The 13054-nt window shown below is 36.0% G+C and overlaps 1 protein-coding gene across 1 annotated transcript in view; it reads right to left on the bottom strand.

Moving 5' to 3' along the window:
• GRID2 (glutamate ionotropic receptor delta type subunit 2) overlaps positions 1-13054 on the bottom strand; it is a 558809-nt gene that overhangs the window by 206632 nt on the left and 339123 nt on the right. The window contains exons 7-8 of the mRNA XM_027894516.1: positions 10620-10781; positions 2466-2585 (exon numbers count right to left, since the gene is read on the bottom strand). Of these exons, the coding sequence (XP_027750317.1) occupies positions 2466-2585; positions 10620-10781 (282 nt within the window). The remainder of the gene's footprint in view (positions 1-2465; positions 2586-10619; positions 10782-13054) is intronic.

Genomic DNA, 13054 nt, shown 5'->3' with positions numbered 1-13054 from the left:
TTTGTTGTACGGTTATTCACAGGAATGGCAGCTTTTATTTCAACAGTACAGATAAAAGTATTGCACTGAAATTTAAATGTCAAAGAATACATACTCAAATGTCAAATACCAACAGACAAATGCCAACACAGAAATGTCAGAAATACATCCGTGTCTCCCACTGAATATAACTACATCTGCACATGTGCAATGTAGTGCAATAGCAAGAGTTTTTCTTCAGTTCCTTAGGGACCATAATACCAGTGGTGTCAATAAAATCAGTATCTGGCAGCAATCTGAATGTATTACTCCAAGTACCTGACTCTGGCAACAAGTATAGACTACGCAATCCATGGTCTGCAAGGTGACGGATAACATTTACAGTCATAATGGGGCAAAATTTCTATTTCAGGCAAATCCTACTTGTGAATTTGCTAATTCGTCACTAGATGATGGAGCCCTACACAATGAACTTTCACATGAACTCTGCCACTGCTTTCCAGGTATGATCTTAGACCATGAAAGTTGAAGGAAGGGACTTGAAGACAGTTTCTCCTAGATACATGGCTTAATTTGTCCAAATAAAGCAAACATAAACATGAATTCTTGGTGTATCCTAAACTATTTGCTTTTTTGAATCCTAGGAATATTCACTTATGAATACAAGTGAACTTTGCAGAAGTATAAATGACTGCAGAACACAAGAACTGACTTCAAGCAGGATTTGAACTCTTGAGAATCTTGAGTGCAAAGCTCTATTCTCTTTGACCAACTTCAAATCTATTTCCTTACAAAGACAGTGAATGTGTCTTTGTCCTTGAACGACCGCAAAGAGTAAACGAAGAAGGTTTCTACTATCCCATTGTTTTGCACAACTTACGTGTGCCCATGGTCATTAATATATTTTTTAAAAGCGAACTGTACCATAGCTTAAATTAGCACTACAATTCTAAATTATACCATCAGAAAAGAGTTAGAAAAGCTAGGAAGCCTTCTTGTACTTCTATATTTCCAAGACCTTTCTGTGAGTCTCTCTTTCTCTTCTATATTTTTAGTAATGGAAGAAAATAATTGAGTGCTTCACTCAGACATTCACCCAGACAAGCCTGAAGTAAAAAAAACGCCAGGCAAAGTCAACCAATAAATAGCGCCTCAATGCATAGCATGGAAAATAAAGTCAAAATATGTCGAAACAAGCAGAACTTATACGTAAGGGAATAAGGACTTATCCAACATTCTGGTCTCCTAAAGATTTTATGAAGTACCTCCAAATGTCAACAAGATCCAGTTCTGTGTAGTTTCCAAGCATCTGTCAGGGTCTCTGCTCAAGGTGACATAATTATGGGCACGTGTGTCCATTAGAGTATTGACAAGAGATGAAACAGCAGGAACAGAATAACAATTCCAATGAATAGCAGAGAAGAAATTTCAGTTTCGAGACGCTTTAGACTTCTTATTTATCTGTTCCTTCCTTCACAGCACTTATCTGTTACTTCAGAAGGTATGCAGACAAATGATGTATTTCATCATATAGTGACACTGACACGTGGAATCAGTTTACAAATATTAAGTAAACTCTACCAATTTGCTTTCAGACAATCACTTCAGGTTCCTCACATACAAAACCCAGTATGATCTGATACACTAAATGAAGACATCTCGGTATTTTTCAGGAAGTCTGTCTTTGAAGGAAAGTTGTTCTTGGAAAATCCTCTTAGTCTTTTATTTACCTGTGAAGTACCATATGATTTTTGCCATATCAATGAGAGGTTGTTCAAAGTTAAGGATATGCACTGCAAATAGAGACCTGTTTCCATAATTTCCATAATTTATTACACAGGACTTAAATTTAGTTTTAGATTGGGAAAACTCAAACACCAAGAAAGTGTAATTTTGCTGGAGATGTATGCCATTCCCTGTAATAATCTGAGTCCGAGCATTTGGACTGTGTCTGGCAGCTGAATACACAACGTTACCTTTTTCTATAAAAGTTAATTCCTGCTAAAACACCACGCACTTATTTAATGAAGAGACCACAGAAATTTTATCTATGCTGCAACAGATTTTCTCTTTCCATGCCCATGAATTTCATTTTTGTAACAGGTGCAGGAACTAACTTTGACCAGAAGTATCTGAGACCAATCTGGGTGCTCTAAACACAATTCAATGTAAAATTCACTATATTGTATATGGGTTCCAAGAGTTACAAAACAACAGCTTTCACGGGTCTTTTGGGACATTCAACCAGCAGCTCAAGACATTACAAATGACATCTTGATCAACACAACCCACTCCAAGGCCTCTGAAATAATAAAATAGACAGGTAATTCGAAGTTCAAGGCTTTTCTCCAGTTTCTTACTCCTCTACTTATACACAACACCATGTTATCTGCCACCAAATGCTTTTCTATTAGCATGGAACACAAGAGAGGATTTAAAGAAAAATCAGTAAAAATAATCTCTTGTTTGAATATATGTAACCTCACCTTGCGGATTCCTCTGCCAAGATCTTCTCCATAATTTGTCCCCAAAATTTCAAAATGCACATTGGGATTCCCTCCATTTTCTGCAAATTCCAGTTCTCCAGTCAAACCATTCACTCCACCCTATTGGAAAAAAAAAAAAAGAAAATGGAATGAAAACTCACTGATTGGTAATTGTAATAACCTTTTGTTTCTTGAGGTGATTTATGCACTATGTCGAATACAGAGGTAGCTACCAGAACTAGGATAGTTTTCCAAAGACCACATTTTCCTAAAAATTCTGAAGTTTAAATTGTTCCTGTATCATTTCAGTTCTTTACAGAAGAATTAAACTCGGCAAAGTTAAGCAGATGCAGTACAAGCAATAGTCTTACTCTCAGAATATTTGCACTCCAATTTTTGTTCTTTGACCCATCAAAAAAAAAAAAACAAACCAAAAAAAAACACCATAAAATTTTGCAACTAATTTTAGTGGAAGCAAAGCTAGACACAGATATATAAAAGAAATTGCACAAAAAATAATTTTGTTGATTTTTGCTTTCTTCCCCCAAATAAAGGATTTCCACATAAGGTCAGGATGAGTTTTAGATATATTTATATGCTTTTTGAGTTCATCATATGTGATTTGCACAAATAATGAAGGGCTTGTCTAGCTGAATGTAGCGATTTTTCTGTTTTCCTCCATGACATGGGCAACAATGCAGCGTATTTTCAATCTCGCTTTAAATTTTTCACATTTTAGTTGGAAGGGGTTAAAATAGTAAAGATGAAACTGTGAATATCTCCTACAAAGAATTAGAATTGAAAGGGCTATACACACCACAGCCCTACTCAAAATATATTCCAGAGTTAATTCAACATGACATACATTACATCTTTGTATAAGAACTGTGATGACCTGAACTGTAAAATCAACAGAATTATGTGAAATGCATATAACGAAAACCTTTACCCATTAAAAAATTCTTCAATTTACAGATTCCCCCTCAAAAACTGTGAACAATATTTTAAGTATGTACAAAAAAAATCTGCCTCTGGTGTAAAAGCATATGAAATTTATAGCTTTTCCCCAAAACATAAGGCAAGAATTTTGAATTGTGATTGATGTTTCACCTAAGAGCTTCATTATTTAAACTGGAAAACTTGCAATATAAGCTACCTAGCTAAGACTGTGAGCCTTGCTGAAACATGATTTTAAAAGCTCTATTCTTGTATCTTCAGTTTGGAGAAAATCCAGGAAGGAATACAAAATTTGCACCTCCATTGGAGATTGTTATGAACTAATAAAATGTTGTCATCCTTTTATAAAACATTACTATGATTATAACAAACATAATGAAATTGATTATTGAGATAATACCTTTAAAATTTACTAGAGACTACTAGAGACAAGTATTAACAGGAAAGATACAGAAATATTTCATGAAGTGCCATTTACAGTTAAAACCAAGACAATACTTTGTGTATGTAAATTTTTAATGCTTTTCAAAAAATATTTTCTATAATATTTACATTTTATTACTTAGGAGAATAAAAATAATTTGAAAAGAAAGGAAAATCCCCACAACGTCCTAATTAAGGGCACATTTGTACAGTCTTTTGCAGGAAGACCCCAGATCATTTCATCATTGGTGAGAACCAACCAGGTAATTTCGACACATGTTGCTGTGGTTAGCATGACACTCAGATTATTTCTTATCTTGAGCAAAATCCTGTAATAACCACACCTTCATGGCTTTTAGATTGGGTGAGCACACCTCTGTCTGGTTCAGAGTAAAGAAAGAATGAGCTTTTGTTTACCTGCAAAATCACTTGAATATATGATTTGGTAAATAACTTTTTTCACAAATATAAACGTTTCCAGCTAACTTAAATTTGACTTCATCCTACTCATGAACCAGAAAGAAAAAGCTGTTCCACATACCTTTCTGCTCACATGGTCTTATCTGGCTTTTTGATTAATTAAAGCAGAATTTCATGGAACATGTCATGTCAAAATGCCTGCAAAGCAGTATAGACCTGGAAGGCTTAGGATGCCCAGCTGACTGCTCAAAGCCTCCATCTGGCTGACTTGCCCTCCCTGACAGCATATATACACCTGTTCCCAGTCCTGCACCACTCTGACTCCTTACCAGACACTAACTTTGTTATATTATACTTAATATTTCCTATATTACTTCCTATTTTCCCCCACAGCCTGCAGGTCTTATGTAGGTAAGGTATGAAAATTAATTAATCAAACTGTTTTTGACCCCCTGAGAAGCACCATAATCTCAAGTGAGCCACAAGCAGGACCCGGAAAAAGGAAGGGAAAACTCTGGAACAAAATGATAAAAGAAAGGAAATGTTCACAAAAAATTTACAATGTCTTAATGCAGATGCTTTGTTCAGGGGAAAATATAGAAAATAGAAATATAAAATATAGGATTTTCAATCTAGAAAATAAAGTGACTTTATTTTCAAGATTGAGTGTGGTCTCAATAATTTAAGGAACATAAAGATAGAATCATGTCTAAAATGTAAATGGTTTTTTGAGTATTGAGACAGAACTAAAATTTTAGTCAACTTTGTTATTATATTCTACAATCTTTTTCCTTACTTTAGCAAATATGATGAAAAAATAATTTAAAGAAGCATTTCACCTCAGTAACATTTGAAGTAATCAAATCCAGTTGATAAGAAAGCACTGGATTTTTTTGAAATATACGTCCTCTTACATACAGTACAGGCTAACAGACTTACCTAACATATTTTGGAATTTAATCTTTATCGAAAAACATTGTATAAGTTTATTTATCTATATTTTTAAATGGCTGAAACTGTTGGGGCAAGATACAAATGGTAAATTTGTTAGTTTTATTTGTCTGGGATCCAGTGGTAACCATAACAACATCTTTTCTCCTTTATCTATTCTGGCAATTCTATCATTCTTTGAAAATTTCTCACGTAGGAGTGTCTGAGTGTCTTTGATCAGAGATTCCTTTCCTAGACTGTACATCTGCAAATCATGTAATAAGAGCTCAGATTACATGGGAATGCTCCTGCTGTGGGAAGGGTAGAGGCAGAAAGACAAAACAGTGAAGAATAATGCCAACAACAATATTAAATTTATAGAAAATTTCTTGGAGGCCCTGATTTTTCCTCCCTACCTGGGACCTATCTTGTTGGACCTGTAGGCCATGCAATCCTGTTACTGCTCTCTCCTCCTCATTGTCCCACACAGCCTTTTTACAAGGCTTACACAAATCCGGTTTATTGCTTAGGGCTGATAGAGTGGGACAGCCTAGGAAGGTTTTCAGGACACTGCTCCAATTTTTACGCATAGCCTTTCACAGTGTGATCTCTCTGAAACACTTGATTTATGGCATGTGTTTTATCCCTCTGCTAATGCCTAGTGGAAGGAGATCACAGAGGAAATGACCATCTGTATGACAGCTACTGCTCCAGTAACTTCTTGATGAGATTTTTCCAAGTGATTTCAGTGTTAATTATGATAATGGGCAAGAGTCAAAGAAATTTTTCATTCCATTTAACTTACAGAAACAACGCTATTTTGGGGAAAATGAACACACATTTGTTATCTCCCTTCTCAAATTCCTCTAAGGTTGAGCTGCAACCATGCAATTTCTTGACACATATAAAACTGAACAGTGAAATGTCACTTGTTAGGACAAAAATGTTTTACTTACATTTCTGATCACTGCTCTGGGCTTCACAGAGCTGTTATAAAGCTTGGCAATATAGTTAAAGCCTACTTGAGTACCATCTAGACTGGCAAGATAAACTACAGTTTATATATGCTTAGGTAGTACTGTACTGTAAGTCCCTGAAGAAAGCACTATTTACCTAGCAGTCAGGACTTCACTTGGGATTGTCAGCTTGTCAATCATTGGCTATAAAATATTGTACTTTAATACTGTACTTTCTCTCACAGCTTCTGTTAAAACTTCCTTTTTTTTTTTTTTTTTTCCCAACATATGGTTATTCTCAGACAGTAGCTACTTTGCTTTAAGGATAAAAAAAATGTGGCTATAGGCAGGAAAAAAATGCTATAAACATTGAACATGAGTTTCACATTTTATTCTTGGAGAAATCTGATCTTGAGAACGTTGTTGAGTTTTCAACTCAACACACCATTTTTAGCTGCTAGCACAGACAGTCCAATCGACTACCCGAAAAACAATTTGGAATCTTTTTTGCAAGTCACCACTGAATGCCACTCCATTTCTGAGACCAGAACTAGTTGACAATTCCAACTATGATTCATGGAACACCACAATGTACAGCTTGTTTCTCACAAAGGAATAGGCGAATAAGGCTGTATGTTGCTGCTAGCACTAAAAATTTGCTGTTTGTCAGTGAACTAAACAAGTGTGACTGGGAAGAGACCCAATATGTGTGAGAGAAGATATATGCAGAAACTTGATGTCATTTTCCTGAGTTGTTCTTCCATATAATCCTACTTACATTTATTCCTGGGCTATTCAGGAAGATTAATTTTTCCAACAGTAGAATTATCTTCTAGTGATGTTTATTTCTATGACTGTGAAATAGCTTTACTGAGAAATAAACAAGTGAGCATGTATTTGGGCATAGTTTGTATTATAGAAGTGAATTTAAACCAATTGCTAAAGCTGGCCAAATTCATTAGAAGGATTGTGTTTCCTGATGAATTTAACTATTTATTCTGTTCCAGAATGGGTAGAAACAGATATTAGATTTAAATAATTGTAGTGGGCTTAAAATGTTTTCTTTAAGCTTTGCCCAATCAACTGAATTCACACAGAAAAAACCAGCTTTTGGAGTTGTTTGTAGAAATAGTGATGCACGACTCAAATCTTCAACAGTGAAAAGTAACAAATGACAATAAGGAATGATTTAGACAGCTATTCTGCCATTTCAAGAAATGTCTGAAACTCTAATTCCCTCTCATTCCCTACCATCTTCTACTATGTCCTAAAGAGCTACCACAAAGAAACCAGTTTATTTATTTTTAACAACTGCTGTTGCAGGTAGAACATCAGCATCCCTTTCTCTTGCTTCTTCAGTGCGTAGCTTTATAAAGATTTCCCAACCCTTTTCTTATTTCCCCCTCCAGAAATCAAAGAGAGATTTCCCTCTGCAGCTAAAACACCGCCAGATGTTCCTGTTTCTGGATCTTGAAATCTAAAAGACAGATATTTCTTCTACAGAAGCTTCCTCTAGAACTAGTTTTTTCCTGCTTGTTTTTAGTAGCAGAAGCTTCTGCTTTGCTGCTGCCAGGAGAAAAACTACTTCAGTTGCTGGTCCTCTCCTAAGGCAGGCAGGCTGGAATCAGACATCTCTTCCTTAATTCTTTTTCCCTCCACCACCATAATGGACTACAATTTGACTCCCAGTGAAACTACTCTTAGATGAGGGATGATCTAAGACAAGATGGTGATTTCAGTTCTACAATACAGATCATCATGAGGGGAGAATTAAGGTTGTGCAGAGGACACAAGTTCTTTTTCCAGGAAGTATTTAAGAAATTTCAGAATGTATCTTCATCCTGAACCAAATGAGTTTCTTCTTATTATATTCCATTATACACACCTTTGGTAATTTCAAAATGAAAATGCAGAACTTTTTATTCAGAAATTGGAAACTGTTTCCCATTTTCTTTCAGAATTAAAGAAAACTTAATTAAAGGTATGTTTTTGAGAAAAAAAAAATCGTATTTCAGTTGGTTTTAGAGGATTCTCCAGGATGACAGGAGCAAAAAGACATATAAAAAAAAGGCAAGATGGAAAACAGAAGAGAGGTTAGGTGGTTTTTATTTTTCCCTTCATTAGTTTTTAATTTTACTGTTTTTCTGATACCTCTTCAGGCATTCCTCAATGCCAAATTTTTAATTTCAAAATTATACAACTGTGATCCTGCAGTTCTTCTACAGAAGTGCTGTAGTGAAAGAAAAGGTAAAGTAGGCCACAAAACTAAAGGAGGATTCCTACTTTTGTGCAATGCCAGTTAGCTGCAATCTTTAGCTTTCCTCTGCCTACAGATTGAATTGCTACTGACACACACATACAGAGGAAATTTCTGTATTTCATTTGGATTAAATCTTGACTTTCCCTTTTAGCATGTTAATTCTTGAAATTCATCTCCATCAGCACAATGCAGTGTAAGGAGTATTTTGATTATTCCATTTACACCAGTAAAATAGTTTCTTATCAAAGGCATCTCATTGAAGGAGCAGAGAAACCCAAAAGCAACAGGATGCAAGTGTGGTGAGCTACACATATCAGGAATTTCCTTGGCATTTGATTTATTTTTTAGCAAGTTAACAACAGTTCTGGAATTTCCACTTGCTCCTGCCTACTTGAATGCTTTCATATTTCTCCTAGCCATTTCCCTTCATAATTCAGGGTTAATCTTCAACACAGTACAGCTCTTCTGTGAAAGGTCACTGAAGGAATTTGTTTTATTAATCACATCATTTTAGGAGATGAGAATTGGAAAAAGATAAACTGGGTACGTAGGATGATGTGGCAGAGAATGGAATAAACTGTTTGAGATGCAAAGAGACAGTATGGTGCTATGTCTATATAAGAGAACAGGATCAGTCTCGCATTCACAAACAACTTCACAAAGAAAATAATCATAATACAAAAGAGTCAGCAGCCCTTTCCATGGTGCAGTACTCCTTAATTTAGAAATGCTAGCAGGGCTACCAGACTTCTCCTGAAACTCCAGCTCAGATAGTAAATTCTAATTCTAAAGTGGAAGTGGGTATTTTGGCTTTTCCAGCTCAAGCATCGTATTCGGATTTGTTTAAGTAGAAATAGCATTTAGTTTATTAATGAAAAAATTTGCAGTAGTATTTACAAAATCCAAGTTGAAAAGAGAACCAGCCCTGGCTGAAATACATCAGACTGCCTAATGTGAATTTGAAATTGCTCTGATAGGTTAAGAGCAATAGTTTAGAGCCCCTTAAAGCCATATCCTGCCCCTGAAATAAGAAACATGTCCTGGATTATTCTTCCAGTCTCATGACTACAAACTGTTAGAATGGAAACTGGGAACAGACACCAAAGAAAGCTTTGAACTGTTATTTTGGAGTTAATGCAGATTAAACCGAGACTGGGTAAGACATAAGCAGTGCTCAAAGGAGCCTTACATTTTGCCTGTATCATCATAATTTCTGGTTTAGCTAAATACCTAATGCAGAACAGCAACTTCTTGAGACACTATATTTTGCATTACTTTTATGTCCTTCAGTGAAAGCCACAAATAAAGCATAATTTTTCAATTTTTTTTTTTTTTTTACTGTCCTGGTTTTGTTTTGTATTTACAATGTTGGCACTGCCAGCACTTTAAATGTAAGTATATATTACCAGGAAGTACGTGCAGACAAATGAGAAGGCAGTTTTATGAAAGACATCAATAACTTAAGGAGAATGAGATCAATAACTTATAGGGAAGGGTAAACTGTAAGCCTGTGTATATTGACTACATACTGACCTGGAAGGCTGTGATATTTGTAAGTATGTGGAGGCTGTAAGCATCACGAAGAAAGGAAATAACCAAGAAAAATTATCTTTAAGGACTGAAGAACAGGAAAAGCATCTTGAGCAATGAGCATGATTAAGGTATGAGATAATAATCACAGGGAAGCAGTGAGAGTTTGACATTGGATAAAGCATTGTAGAGATGGTTACAGGGACAGATCTGCAATGGCAGGAGATAGCCTACATAAGTTAAGGTTTTCTTCACTCTCTTTTCTGTGATTTCTCTATAGTAATGTCAAAAGCAGCACAACAGAACATTGCCCAAGTGTAATTCTGCAATTTTTTCTTTCTTCTTTTACAAATAGTAAATTTTTTTGTTTTTCTTCCTAACCTGTGACACTTTTTCAACAGTGACGCTTTTTCATCATTTCTTATTTGAACATCCCTACTGGTCATTTTGGTAAGCAAACTCATTGAATTTATTTCAATATGATTATTTTTGACACAGAAAAAACCAAACAACCACCAGACAGTCAAAACCAAATAACGACTACTTTAATTCAGGAACTGAGAAAATATAAAAACTATACTGTTGGTACTGACAAGAGTAATACGCACCCCAGCAGGAAATACTGCCTAATGTAAGTATTTTAGAAACCAAAGATGAGAAAATGCAGGAAAAAGGTACCTTCTTGATGGTTTCCAACATCGATCGTCCTCCTTGCCAGGGTTTAGAGTTCTTCCTGATGCAGGTGAGGCTGGCCATGCTGTGCCACTTCCTGTCCTCCAGCTTCTTATGAAAAGCATTTGCCAAAAGGAGGACAGTGTCATATATATACAGGTTTGAAATCTGTAAGGAGATGAAAAAGGAAATATTAGCATTTTTATTTGTAGCCTCCTGCCAGCAATAAGAATTTATCATTTGCTTTGCCTCACCCATAATCCTCTGGTAATTAAACACCTTATTTGGTATTAAGAAGAATTTGTAAGAGTCAAAATGTCATACCTTTAAGCTCTGGTAAAATCTGTATCTAGTATCCGTATCTCTGCTGCAAGTGATTTGCAGCAACCAGCTACACACACGAGAAGCACAGGCAGCCCAATCACTGGCACAGCTCCACTTGCCAGATTTAAAGCCCTGCTCATGAACGTAAACAGACTTTCTTTTATTTTTAACCAGTTGCTTACAAATTTCACTTTTTGAGTCACCAGATATTAGGATGCCCTTAAATTATCTTCAAGGCTGTTCTGTTCTTTGGAAAAGCAGAAACCCTGAAAATTTAAAATAAATAATTTCATTGTGTTTTTTGCTCCTGATTTTTATAGTTGTGATTGAGTCAATTTCTGGTGTGAAATACAAATCAGTGAAATCTTTGTCAGTGTGCAGAGTGCAACTGCATGTAGATTCTGCAATTTGTAGTCTTTCCTGTTGAAGTATTTGGCACTGACTGCTTATTCCTCACAGGATAAAACTCGTAAATGCGTATGTGTTCACTGTGAGCATAGCTACTTTCATACAGTGCAAGGAAGTTCCAGTTTGGGATCAAAGACAGAACAGTTGAACTCAAGAAAAGATACCACTTGTGTGCCAGTTCCACTCACCCATGTACTATTTCTATATACGTACTTTTAAATGCCCACAGTACAAAGCTGGATGTGAAAGGTGCAATTAAATGTAAAAGAATAGAAGCTCAGAATTCATGAACACTCCTGAAACAAGTAATTTACAATATACCTTTATATCAGTCTTTTCTGTCCTCAAATGGCAGGATTATTTAAGTTACTGACAGTATTCATAAAAAAAAAAAAAAAAAATCCCTCAGCTGTACTGAACCGAGGTTCTCTTGAAGAAAAATTATGTTCAGAAATGAAAAGGACCTTTGGGAATATTATTTTTAGATAATCTATTGGTCATTTGAAGTTACTGAGGGAAACTCAGTTTCCTCAGCTGCCTGATAATGGGGTCTATAGAGCATCCCTAGTGCCTGACAACAAATTAGCCGGTGGTAATTTGCTAACTGAGGCAAAACTGCTGCGTTTTTTTCTCCATCAGTCACAGACAAGCCAAAAAAAAAACATTTCCTCAGATTTGTGGAATATGTTGACTGCTCTCTGTAAAGTTTTTTACACAGATACAGATGGTATGTTCAACATCTTTTAGCAGAAGGAAGCTTACAATAGAAAGTACAACTTTGTCGAGAATGCCCCTATTCTGCTGCTTAAACATATCCAAAGACTGGGCAAGTCCCACTGCTGTTGGGAGAGGCTATATGGCAAGCAAGTACAATAATGCTGAACATGTGAGACACTGATTGGCAAGTCCACACATCACTTTAAAAAAGAGGGACCCACACACACACTTCTCTTCCTGCCTAATTACTCTTTTCCATATAACCCACTTTATGTTTTTATTTTCTTTTATAAATTCCATCTTTATGCTGGCTTTGCTTGTGTCACCCACAACCTGCTCTATACTGTTCCCAGGAGGAGTTATGTGACAGATTCCTTCCCTGCCAAGCATCCAGGAAAGAAGTTTTTCTCCTTACCTGGCCAGAATTACTTGAGACTTTTTGCCTTCCACATTTTGTCAAAGGAGATCTAATTGTCTGCTGCTTTCCCTTCTGATAAACTCCCAGAATCCTCTATTAACTTTACAACTCTACATTGTTAGTACCACAGGTACACAGAACCTCTGATCCTTATTGCCCTTTTTCTTTCAATGATCATGATCCTTCACTCCATCTTTCTGGAAGACACTTCTTTATTCTTACTTGTGCTTCTCCAGTGACTCCAGTGGCTATGAACATTTATATTTCAGTATTCACCCAGGAACAAATTTACTTTGCATCTGCAGATGCATAGGCCAGGCATCACTGTGCATGACAGTATTGAGGATCTGGGTTCAGATTAATCAAGCACTTTTGAAACAGCTTGGATGACTTGCGTGTGTATTGTAAACCTACAAAGAATTCAAAACATTTCAGCTAAAACTGTATATCCCCAGTGAAGTCAGCACAATAGGAACATTTGATGGAATGGGGAGGGAAGGAATTATCACTGTGTGGTGAGGCAAGGGGTTTTTTTTATAAAAGCCTTTGCCAAAGGGAAAAAAAAACCCATCCC

Source organism: Empidonax traillii, unplaced genomic scaffold (assembly GCF_003031625.1).
Source record: "Empidonax traillii isolate 1590-97213 ecotype Southwest subspecies unplaced genomic scaffold, ASM303162v1 scaffold431:size823745, whole genome shotgun sequence".
Taxonomy (NCBI): Eukaryota; Metazoa; Chordata; class Aves; order Passeriformes; family Tyrannidae; genus Empidonax; species Empidonax traillii.
This window is presented reverse-complemented; position numbering and strand designations above follow the sequence as displayed.